The 25,652-nt window shown below is 41.1% G+C and overlaps 1 protein-coding gene, 1 long non-coding RNA gene and 1 pseudogene across 2 annotated transcripts in view; 2 read left to right on the top strand and 1 right to left on the bottom strand.

The window, feature by feature from the left end:
* Nucleotides 1-15,853, top strand: part of SPATS1 (spermatogenesis associated serine rich 1) — a 30,837-nt gene extending 14,984 nt beyond the window's left edge. Inside the window, exons 4-9 of the mRNA XM_054569439.1 lie at nt 1,778-1,899; nt 3,175-3,336; nt 12,846-12,966; nt 13,565-13,627; nt 15,239-15,354; nt 15,825-15,853. Coding sequence (XP_054425414.1) covers nt 1,778-1,899; nt 3,175-3,336; nt 12,846-12,966; nt 13,565-13,627; nt 15,239-15,354; nt 15,825-15,853 — 613 coding nt within the window. The remainder of the gene's footprint in view (nt 1-1,777; nt 1,900-3,174; nt 3,337-12,845; nt 12,967-13,564; nt 13,628-15,238; nt 15,355-15,824) is intronic.
* Nucleotides 14,796-25,582, bottom strand: LOC129067497 (uncharacterized). Its single transcript, XR_008528766.1, has 3 exons — nt 25,251-25,582; nt 24,290-24,465; nt 14,796-14,891 (listed from the first exon to the last, which is right to left on the bottom strand). It is a non-coding gene; the product is annotated as an uncharacterized LOC129067497 (long non-coding RNA).
* LOC129067495 (regulation of nuclear pre-mRNA domain-containing protein 1A-like) lies at nt 21,867-22,681 on the top strand (annotated as a pseudogene).
* Nucleotides 25,583-25,652: the final 70 nt, after the last annotated feature.

The following is a 25,652-nucleotide window of genomic DNA, read 5'->3' on the forward strand; positions in this document are numbered from 1 at the left end:
GCTCCATTGTTATAACCATTTCATCCTAGGTTTGTTTTTCATTATTTCTTCCTCTTCTTTTTATACTTATTGGTTTTTAATTTCCATTTAATGATTTTATTGAATATGCATCTATTTTGTAACAGTTTTCTTGAAGCATAATTCACATGCTATATAGTACATCAATTTAAAATGTTCAACTCAATAGTTTTTAGTGTATTCATAGAGTTGTGCCACCATTACCACAATTTTAGAACATTTTCATTACCACCAAAAGAAGCCCATGCCCTCTATTGGCCACCCATCCCAAGTCTGCTATTCTTCCAGCCTTAGACAACCACTAATCTACTTTTTATCTCTATAGATTTGCCTATTTGGGGCATTTCATATAAATGGAATCACCAGAATGTAGTTGTTGGTGTCTGGCTTCTTGAATTTCACATAATGTTTTCAGGGTTCATCAATGTAGTAACATGTATCAGTACATCATCCCTTTTTTTAAAATTGTGGTAAAATACACATAGACAAACATTTGTCATTTTACGCATTTTTAAGTGTACAATTTAGTATCATTAATTATACTTACAATGTTGTGCAATCATCGCTACTATTTTAAAAATATTTTCTTCATCCCAAACAGAAACTCTGTGTCTAATAAGCAATAATTACAAATTCTCCCCTCTCCCCAGCCCCTGGTACTCTACTAACCTAATATGCCTTCTGTCTCTATATAATTTCCTGTTCTAGGTACTTCATATGAGTAAGGTCATACAGTATTTGTCCTTTTGTGCTTTGGCTTATTTCACTTAACAGAATATTTTTTTTTATCAAGTCTTTAAAAAAAATAATCCTCACCTGAGGATATGTTTCTATTTATTTTAGAGAGAGAGGAACGGGGGGAGAGAGACAGACAGACAGACAGATAGACATTGATTGGTTGCCTCCTGCATGCGCCCCAATTAGGGATTGAACCCACCACCTAGGTATGTGCCCTGACCAGGAATTGAACTCACAACCTTTTGGTGTATGGAATGATGTTCCAACCAACTGAGCCACTTGGCCAGGGCAGCATAATGTTTGTGTCTTTGTTTTTTATTTTTTAAAAGGATTTTATTTTATTTTTAGAAAGGGGAAAGGAGGGAGAAAGAGAGTGACAGAAACATCAATGTGTGATTGCCTCTCACACGCCCCCTACTGAGGACCTGGCCTGCAACCCAGGCATGTGCCCTGAGTGGGAATTGAACTGGTGACCCTTTGGTTCGCAGGCCAGCACTCAATCCACTGGGCTACACCAGCCAGAGCTAATGTTTTAAAGGTTCGTCCATGTTTACGATATATCAGAACTTCATTCCATTTTATGTCTGAATAATATTCCATTGCATGTATATGTAACATTTTGTTTATCCATTCATCTGTTGACAGACATTTGAGTTGTTTCCACTTTTGGGCTCTTATGATTAATGCTGCAGTGAATATTTCTGTACAAGTATCAGTTTGAGTCTCTATTTTAAATTCTTTTGATATACTTTACCTACTTAGGAGCAGAATTACTGGGTTGCATGGTAATTCAATATTTAAATTTTTGAGGAACCACCAAACTATTTTTAAGCATGCATCTTTCGAATATGTTTTAGTCTCTCAAATTTTGAATAAATAAATTAAATGCTCATGGAAGTGTATGGAAGAGTCAGCTTAGTTATCATGGGTGAGGGTAATTCTAGTGCAAGGTATGTACCATCAGATTCTAAATACCAGTTTAAGCACATGGAATAATCTACTCCTTCTGCCTCCTTTCCAGCCCTGCTGCAGATTTGGATCTGAAATCCTCCTCCTCACATTCTGGTCACTCCTCTGAAACCTTATTGCCTGGAGTCCAAAAGGATAAATATCTCGAGTTTAGCTTGCTAAGGTCACAGACAGGTGAGTAGGTCACAGGTCCCCCTCCGCATGCCTCCATGCCCAGGGTCCTTCCACAAGCCTGTCACACGGTTGGGTGCCATGCACTGAAGACCCACTAAGTGCCAGGCATTTGACCCACTTCAGCTCTAACTCTCACAACAACTCTGTTGGGGAAAACATCAGTACCTGTTTTTCAAAAATGAAATGCCTTTATATAAAAACCATAAAATAACTATCAAAATGCTAAAATAATAAAGACATATATAAGGTGTATAAAGAAATCCCTTCCCCAGTATTCTCCAACAATATCCCTGTTCTGCCCCATAGCTGTAAAGTTTAATACACACACTCTTCTTCCAAAATTTTGAAATGCATATGTATTTGTATGTATAGAGAGATGGGTTGTAGTACTCAACCATATTTTCACTAGTAGAAAAGAGTATACAAACTATTTTCACTCACAGTAAATAGATCCTGGACCTCTTTCTGTGTCAATTCATATAGATCTATATGGCCATAGAAACCTACCCATTTTACACAAGAGACTGATTCAGTGGCTGAATCAGGTACACATAGCTAGGATGTAGAGGGCTGGGATTAGAATCCACACTTGCCTGCCTCCAAAGCCTGTGTTTTTTCTTAGCCACCACAGAACCCACATGTTTCTCAAACAACTATACAGTTATTAGGGGATCTTCTATTGTTTAAAATTACTTTAGCAAGTATATAGGAAAAGTATAGAATGAGGAGACAAAGATACTAGGAGGTCCAGTAACCTGCCCGAGGTCTCACAGCAGCCTTTGTCATTCGCCTCAGTCACATGTATACATATTCTGGAGTCACTATAGTGCATGCATGTGCTGTTGTTGCTGCCAACACCTTGCTCCATCCACTTAAGTTCCCATGGTTGGCCCAGCTCCTCCCTGGTTGATGGGCATTCTCTTCTTCCTACCCACTTATCAGAAGATTGGACCATGGATGCTTGTAAAACAGTCTCTGAGCTTCTCAACCTATACATCACTTCCAACCATAAAGTTGGCTTTATGGTTGGAAGAGAGGGTAAATAGGAAAAAGAAAAGATGCTTCTTAGATAGCTTTCTCCCCATTTCCCTTCCTTTGCTGTCTAGCCTAGCTGTACAGAGACTAACACTGCACTGATGCAGAACCAAGGAATTATACACGTTGATAAATGTTATACAGGCAGTGAGTGCCTGGGAGTTTTCACAACCTTGTGTCATTCCATTGCATTATGAAGCTGGGGGCGGTGCTAACGGAAGGATTTCTGATGTCTTTCAGAAGATGGGCAGCGTCCTGAGTGGACCTTTTACCCAAGGTTTAGCAACAGTATCCACACCTACCACATTGGAAAGCAGTGCTTCTTTAACGGGGTCTTCCTCGGCAACAAGAGGTCTCTAGCGGAGAGGACGGTGGACAAGTGCCTTGGGAGGAAGAAATATGGTAAAGTTTTCCTCCTGGCCCTTGGCTGTGCAATGCCTGAAAATACCCTTGAGTCAAGATTCCACAGCCCCAGCTTTCTGCGGCTGGGGACAGCCCTGTGGGGTCACTGTGTCAGCCTATCACAGCCAAGAGGATAGGAAAATGAAGAGGATGGTTGGCAGGCTGCACTTTTTGGCAAAGAACACACAGCATACGCTGAGCCACATTTTCGTTTTTCTCTGAATTTCATGAAATGCTAATGTGACATTTAAGTCATCAGATAAGTTCTCTCAGATACTTATTAATAGAAACCTTCATTGAAGTTTGAAGAAAATCATTTGTGTTTCAGTTAGATGCTGCCTGTCATATGCATTTAAATTGTACTTTATATTCTTTACAAGGAAATCATCCCATGAACAGCCTAAGCGTACATTGTTATTTCATAGCTTATTTAATGAAAGGCAATTGACACGAGCATTTATGTCTGTTTATCTATTACCTACCTACTTATCCATTTGTCTCCCTGGTTTGTAACTTGCTGAGTTGTCTGTCTTACACTATCCATAATTTATTAAAGACGCTAAAGGGTTGCTGAGTATCGCAGACCATTTATGACACACTCTTCTACAGAAATACTTGTGTAGGAGACAACCACTGCTTCAGGAAGGAATAGAATCACTGTAGCGGGGATACAAAGAGAAAGAAATAGAAAGTTCTCATTTTTTAGTTTTAAAATAGGCTTTTAACTCATATCAGTGACAAATAGTTTTGAAAACTAAGGATTTTATTTAGATAGAGGATACATGAAAAGCCAGACTAGAGAAGGTAGGAGGGTAGTTGCTTATATGGGGTCTTTGAGGAACTCAATTCCTGAGATCAAAATCTAGTGGGTAATTGGATGTGAATCCAGCTGGGGCTTGGGGCTGGGGTCGACCCCGGGCCTCAGAGGGAGGGGGCACCTGCCCTGACTCTGGGCCGGAGAGTAGTGATAGCTGTGGGCGATGGACGGGCAGAAAGCCAGTCTCAGGGTGTCACCCACCTGGGCGGTGTGGAAGAATAGCTGCATTTCTGTGCCCTGTGAAGGCTGTGGAGACTGGTTCAGAGACAAACAATGAGAGAAAGAGAGAGCAAGTCAGGAGAGCTGCCCAGGTCTGGCGCTGGAATGCCATGGTATGATGCACTGTGGGTCATCAAACCAGGGATCTACGAGAATAAATTTATGCTTCACTTGATGCATTGTGGAGGGGGATGGCCTCCTGAGGCTCAGACTGGATGCCACATTTTAGCAGACAACAGAAATAGATGCCAGCTCTCAGAGAGTAGCAGAGGTAAGGCAAGCAGCAGATACCAGTATGGTTTGCAGGCAGTAACTCAAGCCCCAAGGCCTTCCACCAAAGCCCTGATGTCATGTAAGCCTGCTGCGCACACTCCTACTTCTCACTCCCACCTGAAATGCAGCCATGGGATAGAACAGGAAGGATTTATTTAACTGGCTTAAATCTGAAACCACTGAGAAAAAGCAAGAAGGGACTAAGTTTCGCTGTATATTACTTACAAATGCTCTTGGCTACAAGTAAGAAAAAAACCCAAATTACCGGAGTCTTAAATCATAAGATATTTATTATGTACCTATTAAGCTTTGAAATCTTGGCAGCCTGCATGGTCTGGTTGCCCAGTAATGTCATCAAAGAAAAGAGCTCATTTTGTCTTTATGCGCTATCATTCTTTGTAGTGTTGGATTTTTGTCTCATCAATTTATGGTCACAAGATAACTGTTGCAGTTCTAAGCATCATGTCTATATTTAAGACCAGAAAAAGAGAAAACTCTGCTGTTGCCTTCCCTTTTAGAAGGAAGAAAAAGTTTTACCATATGGTCCTCAGGAAACTTTCTTCTACTCATTTCTCACTGACCAGAAGTGGGCTAATGACAAGTATATATCAAAAGTGAATGGAATTATGCCCTGGCTGGGTGGCTCAGTTGGTGGGAGCGTGATCCCATACACCAAGAGGTTATGGATTTGATCCCGTCAGGGCGCATACCTAGGGTGCAGGGTTGATCCCTGCTCCAGGCGTGTATGAGAGGCAACCGATTGATGCTTCTCTCTCACATCGATGTTGCTCTCTCTCTCTGAAAATTAATGAACACATCCTCGGAGGACGAGTAAAAAAAAAAAAAAGTGAATGGGATTATCATGATGATCCAAGTCCTAACACTAGCTCATCACGTACCTTTTAAGTCAACTATAAACATTATCCTAAATTTTGTGATCATTCCTTTTCCTTTCTTCCTTTTATGTTTTTAAAAATAAATGCTGAGGTATATTTACTGACTATATAGAATAAAACTTCACACTTAATGGTTCTCACTCCATTTAAGAAATGACATATTATCTTTATATTTGAAGTCTCCAATAAGCCCCTCCTAAAATATATCTTTGCTCCCCCTATGCCAGTGATAATCCCTCTTCTACTTTTATTAAAAAGAAAAACTTTTTATTTATTTATTTATTTACTTACTTACTTATTTATTTTACTTTAGGTCTCTGAGTTTGTATGCCTCCCCTGACTTTGCCAAACTTGGTACGTGGCCTCTTCTCTTTCACAAAGCCCTCTTTAACTGCCTCCTCAGCTGCCTCTAGCAAGACTTTCTATGCTCTATCTATCCTTCCTGCCCTCCTCACTGATTATCTTTCAGGCATGGGTTTGGTTTCTTTTTTCTCTACTTTTGTAAACCTTCTTTCATTATGCTGTAGCTTTGTGCTTCTCCCCTGATTTTTTTAAACTGATTGTTCTTTTTAAAACTCTTAAACTTTTAAAAAAATATATGTTTTATTGATTATGCTATTACAGTTGTCCCATTTTTTTCTCCACTTCATTCCCCTCCACCCTGCACCACTCTTCTCTCTAGCATCCTCCCCACCCCCCAGTTAGTTCATGTCCATGGGTCATACATATAAATTCTTTGGCTTCTCCATTTCCTATACTATTCATAACCTCCCCCTGCATATTTTGTACCTATTATTTATGCTGCTTATTCCCTGTACCATTTCCCCAATTCTTCCCCCTTCCCCCCTCCGCCCCCCCATCTCTGTTTCTATGATTTTATTCCTGTTCTAGCTGTTTGCTTAGTTTTTTTGTTTTTGTTTTTTAGGTTCAGTTGTTGATAGTAGTGAGTTTGTTGTCATTTTACTGTTCATAATTTTGTTGTTCTTCTTTTTCTTAGATAAGTCCCTTTAACATTTCATATAATAAGGGCTTGGTGGTGATGAAGTCCTTTAACTTGACTTTATCTGGGAAGCACTTTATCTGCCCTTCCATTCTAAATAATAGCTTTTCTGGAGAGAGTATTTGGATGTAGGCCTTTTCCTTTCATGACTTTGAATACTTCTTTCCAACCCCTTCTTGCCTGCAAGGTTTCTTTTGAGAAATCCGCTGATAGTCTTATGGGAACTCCTTTGTAGTCAACTGTCCCCTTTTCTCTTGCTGCTTTTAAGATTCTCTCCTTCTCTGTAATCTTGGGTAATGTAATGATGATGTGCCTTGGTGTGTGCTTCCTTGGGTCCAACTTCTTTGGGACTCTCCAAGCTTCCTGGACTTCCTGGAAGTCTATTTCCTTGGCCAGACTGGGGAAGTTCTCCTTCATTATTTTTTCAAATAAGTCTTCAATTTCTTGCTCTTCCTCTTCTCCTTCTGGCACCCCTATGATTTGGATGTTGGAATGTTTAAAGTTGTGCCAGAGGCTCCTGAGCCTCTCCTCATTGTTTTAAATTCTTGTTTCTTCATTCTGTTCTGGTTGAATGTTTATGTCTTCCTTCTGCTCCCAATTGTTGATTTGAGTCCTGGTTACCTTCCCTTTACTGTTGGTTCCCTGTGTATTTTTCTTTAATTCACTTCTGCATAGCCTTCACTTTTTCCTTTATTTTGTGATCATACTTAACTAATTCAGTGAGCATCCAGATTACCAGTGTTTTGAACTCTGCATCTGATATGTTGGCTATCTCTTTATCACTTAGTTCTATTTTTGGAGCTTTGATCTGTTCTTTCATTTGGGCCACATTTCCTTGTCTCAGCATGCCTGTTACATTGGGAAGGACAGAACCTTAGGTATTTGCCAGGGAAGAAAAACTTTTTATAAAGGACATTTTCAAACATGTGCCAAAGTAGAGAGAAGAGCATAATGTAACCAGATGTACCTATCACTTAGCTTCAACAATTATCAACATGTGACTAATCTTGTTTCATTCAGGGACTGTTTTAAAACAAGTTTCAGACATTATATAGTTTCATCTGTAAATATATCCGTATGTACCTCTAATAGATAAGGATCATGCCATTTTCATATTTCACTAGTATCACCAAATATTCAGTGTTCAAATAGACAGTTGCTTCACAAATGCCATAATTAAAGAATATTTACAATTTGTTTGAATTAGGATCTAAATAAGGTTCACACTTAGCAATTAGTTGAAAAGTCTCTTCAGCCTCTTTTAATATATAGGTTCTCATCCTCCTCCCCCCTCTTTTTTGAGTTCCAAATACACTGCACATTTGTACCTTAAAGACACCCTCTGGCCCCAAAGCCCAGCCTACAGACCGTCTCCTGGGTGACAGGGCCGGGAAAGCTGTAACAGGTCTGAGTGCAGGAGGACCAAGCCCCCTTGAAGCAGGCCCCTGTCCCAGCCGCAAACCAGAGCAGTCTGCTCCTGAGAAGGACCCAGAGAGAACGCTTTCTCTCTCAAATCTGGTACACAAGGACCAGGACACCAGAGGGTAGCCGAGTGCAGCCAAACCAAGCAGGAGTGGGCAGGCCTGGAATCCAGACCCCAGGCCCATAGACAGGTGGGCAGTCAGGGAAGCAGGTGTAGGGCAAACTGTGCAGGACACCACAGAATTGCCTCCTTTTTTTTTCTTGCAATTTATTTGGTGAAAAACTAGGTCATTTGTCCTTAGTCTAGAATTTGCCGCAGTCAGGATTTAGCTGATTACATTCCTTGATACCATTTAACAGTTTCCTTTGTCCTGAGTATTTCTTGAAAACTGAAACTTGATTTATCGTAGTGACTACTTCTCCTCCTTCTTCTTCTTCTCCTCTTCCTTCTTCTTCTTTAAAGATTTTATTTATTTATATCTAGAGAGAGGGGAAGGGAGGGAGAAAGAAAGGGAGAGAAACATCAATGTGTGCTTGCCTCTCAAGTGCCCCCTAATGGGAATCTGGCCCGTAACCCAGGCATGTGCCCTGGCTGGGAATCGAACTGGTGACCCTTTGGTTCACAGGCCGGCACTCAATACCCTGAGCCACACCAGCTAGGGCTATCTTAGGATGATTACTTCTTAGGTGATGTCGTGCAATGACTTCTTTAAACATCAAATGCAGTGGTCTTTTCCCACTTCTCTTTCTTGATTTTCTGCAGCACTTGATATTATTAAGCTTGACATTGAATACTTATTCCTTTGTGAAAGTCTCTCCTCCCTCATTATTTTCTTTAAAAAAAGTTAAATTTTTTCTATTAATTTGACATTCAATATTATATTAGTTTCAGGTATACAACATATTGATTAGGCATTTATTTAATTTATGAAGTGCTTCTCCCAATAAGTATAGTATCCACCTGGTACCATACCTAGTTATTACAATATTATTGACTGTATTCCCTATGCTGTATTTTACATCCCTGTGACTATTTTGTAACTGCAAATTTATACTTCTTAATACCTTTACCCTTTTCACCCAACCTCCCAATCTTCTTCTCATCTGACAACCATCAATTTGTTCTCTGTATTTAACTCTCTTTGGTTCTTGAGCAAGATGGACAGGCAGCTTCAGGGACTACCATTATGAACTGGAATCAACACATTGTAGAAAAAAAAATTAATTAATTGTTGACTCCCAGCAGCTATGATCAGGCTATTGGTGGAGTTCTCTAAAGGCTTAATTTGATGTCATAGGTGGAAGAACAAAATGTTGCCTATGAGTATAGGTTGTAGGGAAATAGATCTGAAAAAATATTTTTTCTCTTGGATAGGTCTTCCTGCAATAGAGCATATTGTAGCAGTCAGAATAGGATGGATTCTGCTGCAGTAACAACCAACCTCTGAAATCTTGGCAGCTTAACCAAACTTTACTTCTACCTCTTGTAAAGTCCACTGTGGATCCAGCAGCTCTTCAGGGCAGCTCCCTCCCAAACAGTGACTCAAGGATCTCTTTTACTTTCACCCTGTGACTTCTCCATCTCAACATGTAGCTCCCAAGGTTGCCATAGCAGGAGAAAGAGAAAGTGCTGGAGAGTCACACATCAGCTCTTAAATACTTCTTTCTGGATGTGGCACACATCACCTCTGCTCAGCAACCTATTGGTTAGAATATGGCTCTACCTAATTGCATTGGAGAGACTTGGGATAGAATATGTAATTTTGGTGAACAGTTTGCAACTTCATATGTTTCTTTGATTTTAATGTGTTTATCCCATTTTCTACCTCCTGAATGTCTTCATAGCTAGGAGATTGGATGGTTTATCTGAAGCATAAACAAGCATGATGTGTTATGAGTCTATCAACTCTTGATACACAGTGGCCAGCACTTTGGGCTGATACCTGTTTTTGTGGAATATTCAGAAATTATACCAAGATCCTATATTATGCCTAATAACTTAAACAAACATCTTATTTTAGAGGTGTTGTTTGGGAGGTTTTCCCCTAAAAGTAATGCTTTATACTTGGACACAAGCCACTAGTTCTTTTTCTACTTGCTGACATTATCTTGTGAATTCTAGTAGATTTCTAGGTGTTGTCCTCAGACCACTTGTATCATAATCAGCTGGAGAGTTTATAAAAAATGCTGGCTCTGGGAACTACTCTAGACTTTCTGAAACAGAATTTCTTAGGTTGGGACCCAGGAAGCTGCATTTTTAACACATTTCCTAGAGGATTCTGAGGTATGCTAAAATTTTAGGACTACTGTTCTGTAGTATTTGGCATTTACCACCTAATTTAATATTATTTAATCTCCTTATCTCCCCTTCTAGATAAGATTCCCTAGGAAAAGGTTTCCAGGGGTGGTTAACTTTTTGGTGTCTCTGGGTCACATTGGAAGAAGAAGAGTTGTTTTGGCCCATATATTAAATACACAAACACTAATGAAAACTGATGAGCAAAAAAAGGTCCATGCATAATTCTCGTGATATCTGCCACCACAGATTAAAAAAAAAATCCTTACATAATAACCCTACTTATGCAGCATCCTTTTGATAATCTTTTAAAATCCTTGAGTAGGTCCCAAGTTTGTGATCACTAATATAGAAAATGTACATATCTAAGTAATAAAACTTAGTATAAAACTTAATAATAAAACTAAGTAATATTTTAAGTTAATTTACGATTTTGTGTTGGGCCACATTACTAGCCATACTGGGCTGCATGTGGCCTGCTGGCCACAGGTTGGACACCCCTTGTTTATACCTTTGCTAGATGGCAATTGTATTTTCCAAAGTAAAAAACAAATTTGCAATGGGGGTGGTATTAGCCTAGTCCTGATTTCAAATAATAATAACAAACGTTACTTGAGTGCCGATTATTGGTCCAGATTATTCTAATTTACTATTCGTGATAACTCTGCAAAGTAGACATTTGAAATAAACAGTTTAAACAGTTTATAAATGGGGCTTAGGGAAATTAAATAGCTAAAGGGAACAGAACTAGAAACTACAGAACTGAATTTGCACTTAGGAAAGACTAACTCCAAGGTCTTAGCCCTTCTCGCTACTTCTTGCTGTCGACCGACCCTTACCTGTTAGTGCTCTGGTTTGGGATTCAAAAGACAGGGTCACTACGCTGTTCTTGCTTGGAACCCTTCACGCTCATACCTGGCAGGCACTCCATCCATGGGTGTAGTTGATGCTATTTCACCACACTTAAGGGCTAATAAAAGTTCAGATGAAGAGTCTTAGCAACTGAAAAGGCTTTTGAAAGCAAATAGTTAAAAAAATAAATCCTCCAGTGCTTCTACTTATGGTGAGATGGCTTCTGTGAGTTAGCCAGAGGAAAATAGCTTATCAAAAACCCTAACTCTTCCTTTGGCTTGCCTCATGGATACTATTGAATTGAGTGATAGCAAAATAAGCACCTAAAAAGAAAACAGCTGGATGTGTGAACTAAGATGGGGGACATGGCCTCCAGCCAGGCATCCCTGCTTCTAATTGTCACCACTCAGAAACATTATTTTCTTTAATCTGGTCTTTCCTTTCCTTTCCTTTTATCTTTTGACTCAGACTGGCCTCACCTAGCACTTTGGCTTACCCACCTCCCTCCCCCTTGCTTAAGCATTAAGCCCTCAGCCAAGCTCTGGTCAGCATCCAGTAAGGAGTCTTAGTCCTGGGTCTATTGATCAGAGAGACAGAGTTTTCAGTCAAACTAAAGATAATATCTTGGCCTCAGTTGTGTTTTAGCTCCATGTCCAGAAAAGCAGGATGATCCCACCAAACGAAATCCTTGCAAACTCAGAAAGAACAGCTTCATGGCTGACATTAGGACCGGATGCAATGATCAATTACCTGCTACCCTAGCAGCAACCAATCAGTAGAGACCATGATCCTAACTCCTTTAGTCACCACGATTAATGATTGTTTCCCTATAGAATCCGTCCCTTGGAAGCCATTGGGGAGCCAGGTCTTTGCGCATTAGCTCACTTGTGACTTTGGGCATGGTACCATCTCCTTAATAAATCCTTATTTTCTTGGCTGCAAACTCCTGTTTGTGTCTTGTTGGGCTTTGATGAGCGCGGGCAAATGGACCCCTTCAGTCCAGTAACGTGAGCCCAAGGCTGGTTAGTTGTGTAGTACAGGCTTGTTCTCTTAGGTGCATCTGGTGTCAGATGTGTGGGTTTAAATGACTCTTGCACCAGCTGCTTCCTTTCAAGCTTAAGTGATTACTTGTTTGTTACTTGTCCCTGGGGTGTTTGAAGGGGTTGCATTGAGTGTCATAGTAGCAGCTGAGTAAGCATTGTGTGCTCGGCAGTGGCGGGCCTTCTCCTGGCTCTTCATCAGGAAGGCCACTTTCTGCAGCTGCACTGCCCCAGTCCTTGAAGCAGCAGGAGAAGCAGGACTCTCATTGGCTGATTTCTTTCTGAGAACCCGAAAGGCAGAGCAGTTAATGACAGTTGCATCTAGAGCTTTATAGGACTCAGGGATTCAAAGAGCACTAATGGTCAGAGGTGAAAAGATTAAAGTCTGAGTCCTTGCTCATTTTTGCAGAGATACCTCTGATTCATCATTCATTTTAATCCACACCTCAGGTATTCTCCTTTCCCAGGGTAAGATAATCATAACAACACCTTTTAGAAAATGTCCCAAACATAGGTTCACACTTTTATCTTTTCTCCTCAAGGTAAGAAAATTACAAACAGAACTTTAAGATACCTTTATGTACCTCATAACAAAGTACTAAATTATTTTATTTCCATTGTCATGTCAACACTTACAGCAAATCTGTGGATATCTTTAGCCATTTTTGTGATTTTTAAAAAACATCTTTCACAGATATTGATCCCAGGAATGGAATCCCAAAGTTAACCCCAGGAGATAATCTATATATGTACCCAGAACAGAGTAAAGACTTCCACAAAGTAGGGTCAACTCTCCCACCAGTGAATTTTTCATTGTAAGTATATCCTAATGCTAGGGTTATTTAGTAAAATTTAAAGGAATGATATTTTTCTCTACTACATGTAAATTATATTTTACAAGGGGTAGATCTCAACAAAATATAGTTGGTGAAAATTTCTAAAAAGTCCATATTTACTTTGTTAGTGTATGCATACATATGAGTGTTTAATTAAAATTATACACAGGACCTTTACTACAAAAAAGTGGTTTTTAATTTTATTCCTATTGTTATTACTACAAATCTGAAGATATTAAATTTCATACCTTATCAGCTTATTGATTAGTGACTGCTAGTTGGGTTCATTTACACTTGGAACTAAACTTAGACCAAAGTGATTGAGGAGAAAGGGAGGGTCATTAAAAGAAAAATAGTTGATGTACTGTATTAAAAATATGAATGAAAAAATTAAGTATGTTTGATTTAATAATGTTCACTAAAAATGTAAAGCTAATAAGAATTATGGCTCTTACAGCTTTGAAGCCCATACATGACAATTAAAATAGAAAATAACACATTTTATTGAACACAGTGATGTATTGATCTCTTTGCCATAGAAGAAAGCCAATTTTACGGTCACCTTTTCTGTTTTCAGAGTGCCGTATGAAAAGAAATTTGATACATTTATTCCACTTGAGCCTCTTCCACAAATTCCCAAGTGAGTGTTCTGATCATGTTTTTTATTATCCTATCTTTGTGAAAATATCAATTATTTATTATTTCCTCCTATGGAAGAACTCACAGACACTCTACACCCAGGGACATTTTGAATCCCAGCAGGTCGGTGGGGCAGTTTGTATGGAGGACTTTTGGTGAGACACTTGGAAACAGGTGTCTGTGGAATCTAACAGCTGGGCTGCTCAGAGATATAATCGACAGACTACCAGATATCATGTAGTATGTTAGGTGTGCACTGTTTGGGGGCGGGGTTGCACGGAGCTAAAAGACAGGGTCCCTGATTTCTGAAACACAAGAGTTTGTTGGCAAAGAAAGACACATACTTAAATGAGTGCAGCCAGGGAGGATGGTTAGAGTTTGAAAAGGCAGAGAGAGACAATGGAGTATTCTGTATTTGATGAAAGTATCTCTGCTCTCGTATTTTTCCTTAGTTCCATTCTGAACTTTGCTTATTTACCCAAGTAAAGTTCTAACCTAGAAAGAGACATGTGTCAGTATATCGATTGCTCTTTGTCCTGCTAGTTTTATTTGGGCTTCTCCTATTGTTTTGTCTTTAATGATGGCCTTGAATTATAACTTTGACTCCCACCTATTGTCTATATGTTAATTATCCTCTTCCTCCTTGCAAGGACTTTCCTACCCTCAGCAGGCTTATCAGGGCTTTTCCTCAATCACAGTGCATTTCTCTTTTAAAGGATGGAAGTTCTAACTGCCAAAACATAAAAACATTCTTTATCTCCCTGCTTCAACTCATCCCATGATATCTGCACACACAGTGCAGCCCAGCATGTGCCATTTCAAATCTCAACAGGCCTGGGAGGGCCCTGGGTATCTGCATTAGCTGACGTCCCAGTAGAAATCAGGAGGCACACTCAGCTAGGATTCTGAAGGCAGTTCAATGAAGGAACTGCTACGGATGTGTAAGCAGGTTGAGAGAACTCACATGGGAGGGTGAAGCACCCAGGGGCTCCCGACAGTGGGAAGCTCTTACTAGTCCTAGTTCTGAGCAGCTAGAGGTGGGATCATGGATCGCAGGGCAGTGGGAGACAGAGGGTTGTGGCAATGGAGAAGGCAGCCCTGCCAGAACCGGAGTACCTCAGGAGGCGGGCAGGAAGTAGGTAAGGAATATCCCAAGGGCACTCTTCTCACCTTCTGACTTCCTGTTGGTGCCTCTCATTCACCCAGCCCCCGCTCACAACGGGGCAGGGCGGAGTCAGGATGATGGCAGCTGCAGGGTCTGCTTCCTGGACAGAAAAGGGCAGAAAAAAGATCTGGGTTTGGGCAGGGGCAAATGGTGAACAATAAACATGGAGCTTAGGCGTGGGTGGGGCGAGGGCAAGTGGGGGCGGGAAAATGGAGAAAACTGTACTTGAACAACAATTTAAAAAAAAAAAGAAATGCCCATATGCTATATATCACAAATTCTATTTTAAAATTGGTACATCTGTTAAAAAAAATCAAGTTCACATGGGCAAAAAAATTAACATGGAGTTTTATTTTGACACTGATCTAAACTGGAGGCCTTCCTACTGACCTTGTTTATAAATTTTGCTTCAGATGAATGCAAACTCAGGGTGTTTTCTTCCTACAGCTTGCCTTTCTGGGTAAAGGAGAAGGCCAACATGCTGAAGAATGAGATTAGAGAAGTTGAGGAACTTGACAATTGGCAGCCAGCGATCCCTTTGATACACAGTTTATTCTCTGCTGGTGGGTCAAAGAACCTTCAAAGAATAGCATAAAAACTGGAGGCAAGCCTAGAACAGCAGGCATTTGAGAGGCTTTCCTATGGAGAGGATGAAAGGCAGAGCCGCTCCCAGAGTGGATGGTGTCTTTAAGCCCCAGGTGGTCCCTTGGGCAGGTGTCCTGGCCGCACTTCATGGGTTGAATGGTTGTTTTTTGTTTCTAAAGATTATTTATTTATTTATTTTTAGAGAGAGGGGGAGGGAGGGAGGGAGAAAGAGAGGGAGAGAAACATCGATGTATAGGAGACATCGATCGATCGATCAGTTGCCTCTCACACACACTCCAACCAGGGCCAAGTGTGCAACCCGGCAGGCAAGTGCCCTGACCTGGCTGGGAACTGAACGACACTCAACGAAGTGAGCCACACCAGTGAGGGGGAGAACTCTAAGTCTTTTAATGGAACACAACCTTTAACTTCGTGCCTCTATCCACAGGTGCTTTGGACTTTCCTAGACAATCCTGAGCAGAAACAGGCCCACAGAGCATACGCCAAGCATTTTGGGGAGTCTCTTTCAGTTGACTGCTTCTGTCACCGTGGCTGTTCTCAATCAAATGTTTGACTTTGATCAGGAATCACTGTGCTTTGCTTTTTTTTAACTTTATATTTTGAAAACTTTCAAACTGGCAGAAAAATTACGAGAATTGTACTATGAACAAATACCTACATATCTTCCACCTAGGTTTTATGATTGTTAGCATCTGTCCAAGTTTGTGTGCATGCTCTCTCTCATATTATGCTACTATTATTTTGCGGAATCATTCAAGAGTAAATGGCAGACATCATAACCCTTTACTCCTGCATATGTATAAACTTCAGTATGTATCTCCTAAGGCCAAGGATATTTTCCAACAATCACAATACAAACAACAAATTCAGATAATTTAACCTTGATACAATGCTCCCACTATACAGTCCACATTCAGTTTTATTCAGTTAAATTTAGTTTTCTAAGGATGCACTCAAATCAATGGTAAAATGCGGACATTTGAGCTTTCATTAATTTTAGTAAAATTATTTGAATTTCATTAATGCCTTTTGAGATTTTTCTCTACTATTCACTTGATACATGTCAGAAAAATGTGCAGGCTGGCTCTCCACCAGGTAATTAGTGCTAGTGCCTTGTGGCTCTATTCCACATTTCAGTGCTGTCTGTCCACACAGCCAAGCAGAATGACAGCTCAGTGAGCACCAGTCATGAATCTAAGGGTCTCTCATCAATCAGGCAGGAAGCAAACATTTGAAGGAAAAGGTGTGTCCAAAAGCCACCCTTGTACAGTCAGGCCGTGAGTCTCAGCAATCAAACCAATGACCCGGCATTTTCTCAGCAAAGCTCTTCCATTAAGGAGCCCCCACTGGTTGGCTTATGAGGAGTGCAGATCTGACCTCCCCAAAATCGTAGAGTGGAAAGAGAGATTTGGGGCCCATGCTGAGACTCAAAGTGTCCAAGACATGAGACACAATTTCTTTTCCTGTCAAAACATTGTCTTCATACACAGCCAAATCGAGTGAAGCACATCCACGCTCTCTTCATATGTGCCTTTATTTATTTTTTAAAGATTTATTTTATTTTTAGAGAAGGGAAAGGAGAAAGAGAGAAACATCAAAGTTTGGTTACCTCTCACGCACCCCATACTGGGGACCTGGTCTGCAACCCTGGCATATGCCCTAGACTGGGAATCAAACTGGCGACCCTTTGCCTCGCAGGCCAACTCAATCCACTGAGCCACACCAGCCAGGGCATACAGGTCTTTAGATGAACTAGTAGAGGACATGTGGCTACTGGCAGCAACTGTGCCCGACCGATCCTCAAGTTAACATCAGCATACCTTTCTGCTAATTCTCTTACCTCTGGGACACAAGGTCTGTCCTGCTACCCAACAAAATCCAGGGAAGAAAATAAAACCAAATAATTTAGAAACAGAAACAAAAAAGGTTGCCAACAGATTTTCTCAAACACATTAACTTCTTAAAAAAAATATTTGTGTGCTTCTGTTACTTAAAATAAAAGATGTCAACTGCAACCACCTATGTGAGTGGATAATGGAGAACACAGCATAGAAGTTCCAAGGTTCTGCAGGAGTTTCTAGATGGAATTATTCAGGTGGAACTGGAAACTGCTCCCATGAGGGAAGGCACCCTGTACAGTAAAGGGATTATGAAAAACAACCAACCAGTTTCAGAAGATTTGTAGTAGTCTTCAGTTTTCAACAAGGTCTATATTTATCCTGGATGCTGCTCTATGCCTGAGTAGATAATATTTTAAAAAATTATTACATTTCTAAAGTTTCTGGGCCAAATTCTATCCCCTAGAAATCAGGGTACCTTTAACTGTATTTGGGGTTTTTTATGGGCACATCTCAGTGGCCAGACCTTATTCCATGGCACTCCCAGTGGCTGGCAGGCAAAGAGTTCCATCAGTACTTCTAGGTCATATGTGCACACATGTGTGCTTTGAGGAGACTAAAGTATAGGGTGTCCAACCTGTGGCCTGTGGGCCACATGTGACCCAGGATGGCTATGAGTGCAGCCCAGCACAAAACCATACTTTTAAAGCGTTATGAGATTTTTTTTTTTGTGATTACATGTCACAATGTATTTAATGCATAGCCCAAGACAACTCCTCTTCTTCCAGTGTGGCCCAGAGATGCCAAAAGTTGGAAATCCCTGGAGGGAGGAGAATGTGCGTCATATCTCTTCTATCCCTTTCTTCTCTCTAGGCCCAAAGAGGTTGAACCTCCTAGACATGAAGGTCCTCTTCATCTCACTTTAGGTTCTTTGGTTAATAAAAATGTGTGTGTACAGGTGTATGTGCTTGTTTATTACTTTCAGTAACTGAAGTTTGCAGGTTTAATAAAAAAACTGGTATAGGACATTGACAAGTAAATTTATTAGAGTACCGGCTTACATTGAACATAAGGTATTCTAATTTCAGATCCTGAGAAAAATGAAAAAGGGCCTCTGTACACTGGAGGAAACATTGTTACGCAGCTAGTGGCACTAAAGTCCAAGTAAGCTAAACGAAGACAGTTCCAAGACTGTGTCTATAGTCTCTGCACTCTAAGTTATCCAAATATTAAGATATTAGGGTATTTAACTTTTAAAATTCCACAGATGATTTAGGAATATTTTGTACGATTCCATTGTGTGCCTTTCTAGTTTGAGGTATTCAGTTTGGTTAGATGGACTCCTTCTGTTCTTAGGCACTTGGCCCTCAAAAGTTAGGTAGGAAAGCAGCTTGTTTATAGGATTTGGCTTGGTGAAGTATTTTAGCATTGGATCTCTCCAAGATCATGGCAGTGGACTAGCGAGGCTTTTCTTTCCTGGCTGGAAAATCAGGAGTGGGTGATACTTCAGCAATGTGCCAGACATGGGACAGTGCACCTTTTAGCGGGGTACTGGCCAAGTTCCCAGTGGGCTCTGGGAAAGGATGGGGAGCCTTCTTGAGATATTGGGAAACTCCAGGATGGGTTATAGCCTGAGCCCACCGTGGGTGGTGGGGTGGGGCACTACTGACTTGAGAAGCCAACACTTGGACTTTGTGAGAAATACATACGTGACAAGTAAACAACTCCTGTGCACGGAGAGTCTCAGCCTCATATCAAATAAGAAACCATATATCCCAATGACTTGTCTTCCAAGGAAATGTATCTGCCTCCACCAAATATGGAGAGAGGCGGATTCTAGTGGTGACTGTGAGTGTGTGATCATCTGGCTAGAAATGTGTTCTTTCGGGTGCAGAAATTGGGGTTCTCTTACAAAGGGAGGACAGAATGGATGCATGGGGCAGTTACACTAAAAACTATTTATCTGAAGTTCAAATTTAACCACGAGGTCTTGTATTTTTATTTTCCAAATCTGGCAACTTACAGCAGGGGTAGCACAAAGGAGGTGGATTTGATGGTTAACTGAAAGGTAAAAATGGCAAGACTCTGGATGGCTTGGATATGGGTGGGGGAATGTATGGGAGAAGTGGCAACAAGGTAGATGGTGCTGTTGCCAGGGCAACACGTGGCATCTTTATACACCTAGAGAAAGATGCTGTCTTTGTGGACAGTCCTGTGGACATACCACTTGGTGAGCAGTGTGCAAGGTAGATTTCAACCCCATTTGTGCCTTGTGTAGTGAACTACTTACACAACCATACACAGCAGCCTGGTGCTATTCACCGAATTAAGGAACGCTGTATAGATATTCTGGGGGAGAACTCAATTTTGAGAAGCTGAAATTGAGGAAACTGTGATAGAACTGTTCAGGATGTAGCTGGGCATCTGAGTCTGCGGTCTGGTATACGCATGTGAACAAATCTCTTCTGAGAAATGCAAATCCCAAGCCTGTGCCATGTTGATGCCGGGTCTAGATGTAAATGACTTGACTGGAATATAAATCCCAAAACGAGAAATGAGCTCAAGAAGACTCTTGAACCTCTGGGGAAAAAGCAAATTCTGTGAAAAAGCAAATTCTCTTTGGGAATACTTCACCATGTCAGGGCAAGGAGGATTCCCTAGGAATAACACCCATGAAGATGAGCTTCTGAGAAAAAAAAATTCCAAAGTATCACGGGATGCACCACAAGGAAGTCTCAGTAGGTGAACCTCAAGCCAATTAACATGATTAGTAATAGTTAGCAATATGATATGAATTACCAGCATTTGGGTGCATGGAATTCCATTTTGTAGTAATTTGACACCCAGACATTAATTCCTCCCAATACCAGCTGAGGGATTTCTAAATGGGAGGGAGGGGCTGTGGGGTGGCAACCTGGTGGATGGGGTGGGGCTAGAAGACTTGTTTTGAAATTGTATTCAAAGCAGCACAGTGTTTCTATTTAAATTCCATCTATTTATTTGAAGGGGGGAAATGAAGATTATTGGGGTGGCTAATCCCAGACCCTAATCATGCCTTATTGTTGTCGTAGGCTTTTGATACTAATTTGAGCCCTTTCCTGGACAGCTTCTTGATGGCAAAAAACTGGATGAAAAGGAAACTAGAATTTTGATTGTTTTCTCTACTAAGCCGAATTAGCTCAGGCAGAACAAGCTCTCCAGAAGGGATGAGGGGTGAGGAAGCTGGGGGTAAAGCAACCTACAAAACCATAAGCAACCCTCCTGCTTACACATCTCATTACCCCCTTGTAAACTGGCTGGACCTCCAACCTCTTTTCCTTGGGCCAGAGTTTCCCAAATTGTGTTTCCTGCATATTGACAGAGATAAGAAAAAAGGTTTCCATTGTCAGAAATTAGTTTGAAAATGCTATGTCAAAAAAGGAGTGTATTCGTTTCCTAGGTCTGCCATAACAAAGCACAAACTCGGTGACTTAAAACAAGAGAAATTTATCCTCTCACAGCTTTGGAGGCTGGACGTCTGAAATCAAGGCGCCAGCATGGTTGGCTCCTTCATGGAATGTATTCCATGGCGCCCTCCTAACTTCTGATGCTGCTGGCCGTCCTTGGCATTCCTTTGGCCTGTAGATCTATCTCTAATCTCTGCCTCCTTCTTTACATACTGTTCTCTTTGTGTGTCCACATCTCTTTCCTTTCTATAAGGATTCCAGTCATTGGACGACCTCATCTTCACTTGATTACATCTGCAAAGACTCTTATTTCCAAGTAAGATCATATTTATAGGTACCAGAGAATAGGACTTTGAAAGTATCTGTTTGGGGGATGCACTTCAACCCCCAAAAGGGAGACTGATTTTTTTCATCTTACAACTTCTTACAGGCTTTAATCTTGGCGACTGTGAAAGGGAGCTGATAATGTGTTTTTTTTTTTTCAAAGTCAACTTGTTTATTTTTAATGGAGTATCCCAGTGTTCTGAGGAACATATTTGGGTGAGTGAGGAAGAAGTGGGGGCTCTTTCTCATTGAGCCTCTGTTCAGAAATGGCAATTCACAAGATTCACAGTGACTGATGGTACCGTTTGGTTGCCTGTTGGTGACTGTTCATTATGGCTGCCTTGCAAGAGATCCTTGGCAGCCCCTAGGGTGGAGATGGCCTCTGTTTGGGAACCCCGAGGTCTGGGTGGTAAGGCTGGGGTGATATGGTGGGGTACACTGGTCTATCCAAGCAATGCTAGGGAACAGCCTCTGGTGATCATGGTTATGGGGCTCTGGTTTTAGACATCCTAGAACTGGCATGATGTTGCATTTTATGAATCCTGAAATGGAATATGCAGTCTGCACCTTCAGGGTGCCTTAGGGGACATTTCACAGGGCTGCTCTATCTGGATGGGCAGGGTGTACAACACATGCCTCTGGGGGACACAGTTCACACTGTAGACATGGTAGATCCAATCTCCTTGTAATAGGAGTGTCCTGTTCTTGATCTTGCTGTCTTGCGGTGGGTCTTGGATTTAGAGGAGGCAGTCGCGAGGGCGTGGGGAAAGGTGGGGTGAGGGGGTGAGGCCCCATCTAGTGCAGTGAAACGCTCCCTGACTGTTCCACAGCGTGGGGCGGCGTTAATGTGGTGTCGGAGGGATGTCCGCCTTCTCTGAGGTGGCGCTGGAAGCTGGGGGAGTTGAGCAACTGGCAGCTGAGGGTGCAGACCCTGTCCCTGTGGCTCATCCACCGCCACAAGCACTTGCGCCCTATCGTGACCGTGTGGAAACAGGAGCTGCCTAGAGCCAAACCAAACAGGAGGCTCACTTTTCTTTACTTAGCTGACATGTTTCAAGTGAAACTGATGAAAATTTTAAGAACCTTGGAAGAGTGTTATCTATTTGGGAGGAAAGGTCTGTTTATGAAAATGATGTATTAAACAACTTGGGCACACGCTTTGTATGGTGACAAGAAGGCTAGGAAGCGAACTTAGGAACAGATAAAGATGGGCGAAAGTGAAAACTGTTCCTCTCTGGGATCTCCAAGTGTCTCATTAGAGCATTACAAGATCTAGAAAATGCTGCTTCAGGTGATGCAGCAGTTCATCAGAGGATAGCTTCTTTACCCGTTGAAGTCCAAGAAGTATCCCTACTAGATAACAGATAAGGACTCTGGAGAAAGGCTTTCTGCAATGGTAGAGGGTGCTTGTATGTTGCTGGCAGATTACAATGGCAGATTGGTGTCTGAAATAGATGATAGGAATGTTAGCAGACTTTTTTCACTGTCAAAAGGAAGCCCTTGCAGAGAAAGAGCATAAATTGCAAGAACATAAACGCAAGTTAGCCAGAGTTTCCCTAGTGTGCAAAGAACTCAGGTCCCGGATCCGGAGTCTGCCAGACTTATCTCAACTGCTCAATGTCACTGGCAGCCACATGCACTTGCCCTTTGCAGGGGACATCTACAGTGAAGATTGATGACTAGTCTCTTTCCAGGGCCCAGGACTTTGCAGGAGATGGAGACAGGTTTGGTGCATAGTCCTGTAGTGTTATGTTTGTATAGTGTTGAGAGGGACACTTAATGACAAAAAAAGACAAGCAATTTATAAAATTGTTTAAAAATGTTGATTTGTTTTACTATTTTATTGGTAAGTTAACATGACTTAGTTTAACAAAGTGATGATTTCTGTGTATTAATAAGCTCACAAATAGTGATTATTTTCAAAAGACCTTTTGTAAGTTTTTTTTGATGCAGGGCCTTGTGAGAAATTCTATGTTTCTATTTCATGTATTTTCAAATGCTTTTCTTTATTTTCATCAGTATCTAGTCACTGTATAGTATGTAATTCCTAAAGAGTAAGAGCTAATCAGGAGTTGGTTGAAACTTGATTATCATATAGTTAGGACTTGATTGTAGAAGAGACTAAATGTTTCAACTTAATCTTCACCCTTCTCCCTGACCAAAATATCAGTTCTGTGCCTTACAATGCCTTTGATTCCATATTCCTTGGAGGTCAGCAATTTAACAGTAAACGTGGATGTCATTTTTAGAGTCAGATCAGAGCTTACAGAATGTTTCTACAATAGCACCATAGGGGATCCATTCCAACTGCCAGGGTAAATAGGAACCCCCTTGATTAAACTGTTTAAAAATAGTTGATTAGATTAATATGGAACGCTTGGGAAATATTATAAATTTTGACATTCTACCAAGAGGACAGCTTTCATTCTGGAACTGATTTCTGTCTGTCAGATCAGTCTCCTTTTAACATAATTGATCCCTTTAACATAAAGCCATCTATGGGATTAAGAGAAACAGAATAATGACTTTTATTATTTCCATTGCCTTTAACTTTAAAAACTATGGTATTTTTTGCTCTATATCTCCAGGACACAATGTCCATTGATGTTTACTAAAATAGCCTGGAACATTTTTAATGTTTCCTTAAGGTTTCAAATGACTGTATATTTGGAAATCAAGCAGTGCTGCACTACAGGGTAGATCTGGTAAAGATTGTATTTGTATATTTAGAATTACCAAAACAATGTACTCTTACTTTTTTTGACCCTCCATGTTAGAGCAGTTGTATGCGCTCCTGCTTTCTTCTTATATCACATTATTAAGCTATGGATTTGAACTCAGTGATGACTTAGGATAAATATTTTTTCATAACATATTAGACATTTTTCTTTCCATCGTAAGTAGATTCAAATTAGATAGTCAAGAAAACATCTTTAAATTACCCCCTCCCCCAAATAAGAGTGTCCTGTTCTCAGAAGATTAATATTTTGTGACAGCTTTCCAGCAGGTGTCAATAAGTTGCCTTGTAGAAGGGGCATATTTTCTAGTTGATACAAAGGTGATATTTGTGATAGAAGTGGTCCTGAGTGGGATGGAGAAGCTATCATCAAGAGCTCTTGAGAGAGAGGACTGGATGTTCAGGAGCTTTGTTTACAAATAATAGAAACCCAGTTCCAACTGGCTAATGCCAGAAGGTGAACTGATCATTATAACTCAAGAACAGGAATGCACCTAGGACTGAGAAACATACTAGAGCCAGGGACTCCCACATAGTCAGGACCTACCTCTGTCTCTCTGTACTCTCCTTTCTGCTCCTCTCAATCCATCTGGCTCCTGCTTCTTTTCCTTCTTAGTCTACCTAGTACAAAACATCATGGCAAGCAACTCCTGGGTGTCACATATTGGAGATTCACAGGTCAGCAGAGGGACTGGCCTCTTCCAGGTTCCAGTGTCTAAATTCCTGGAGAGGAGACTTGGCTTAGCATAGATCAAATCAATAACATGGCCATCGTGTGTGAGACACTAACCGCAGCAACGGAGTGGATGCTGGAAGTGGAGTAGGCAGGAGGTAATGGTAGATTACACATCCTACACAGGGGTTCTGGAATAACCACTGATCACCTGGGGTTGTCCTTTTTTTGAGCAGTATCAGACACTGTGCTAGGGTTATGATTATTTAATCCTTAGGACAACCCCAGGTACAACCTGAGGTTGGTACTATTGTCTCCACAGGTTGGGAACTTTAGGCTTAGATAAGCTATTGCTTTTTCCTGAATATGCTGTGCACTAAATTCCTATTAGTTAAATGCCTAATAAAGTGCTAAATTAATAATTAACAAAGCCCTTTTTAAAAAGAATATTTTATTAAGTATGCTATTACAGTTGTCTCAATCCCCCCCCCCCCCCTTAGTTTATGTCCATGGGTGGTGAACATAAGTTCTTTGGCTTCTCTATTTCCTACACAATGCTTAACATCCCCCTGCCTATTTTGTACCTACCAATTATGCTTCTTAATCCCTGTACCTTTTCCCCCATTCTCCCTCCCCTCTGATAACCCTCTAAACGATCTCCATATCCATGAATCTGTTCCTATTCTAGTTGCGTAGTTTCTTTTTCTTTTTTTAGATTCAGTTGTTGAGTTGTTTATCATTTTACTGTTCAGTTTTTTCTTTTTCTTAAAGAAGTCCCTTTAACAATACATACAATAAAGCTTATGGTATGACCGATGAACTCCTTTGGCTTTACCTTGTCGGAGAAGGACAACAAAGCTCTTTTTAAACCAAGTGTGCCGAAACTCCTCCGCCAGGTTTCCACGCTGTGCCACTAGGTGACGTCATGACCAATCCCAGCCCTACGGTCCTTGATAAGAGCCAAGGCCTATAGCTGACCGCTGTGTTTTCCTCCAAGCTGTTTTGGACAGGCGCGCCGACAAACTGCGCTTTGGCCAGATGGGTTTGTTGGTTTTCTCATTGTCTTCTCAGACTACAGCTTTAACCACAAAACACTAATTTTCCTTTCAGCCGTGGGAGTTCTCGCGATACTTGCTACTCCGCTCCCCCTCGCTCCGCCCTCCTCGTTGCGCATGCGCAGGTCTTTACATAGCAGAAGGTCGCGCCAGACGGAAGTGGCGGCTTTCAGTCCCGGGGC

The sequence above is a fragment of the Pteronotus mesoamericanus genome, unplaced genomic scaffold (assembly GCF_021234165.1).
Source record: "Pteronotus mesoamericanus isolate MK-2021 breed Mesoamerican mustached bat unplaced genomic scaffold, CSHL_Meso_final contig_20, whole genome shotgun sequence".
NCBI classification, from domain to species: domain Eukaryota; kingdom Metazoa; phylum Chordata; class Mammalia; order Chiroptera; family Mormoopidae; genus Pteronotus; species Pteronotus mesoamericanus.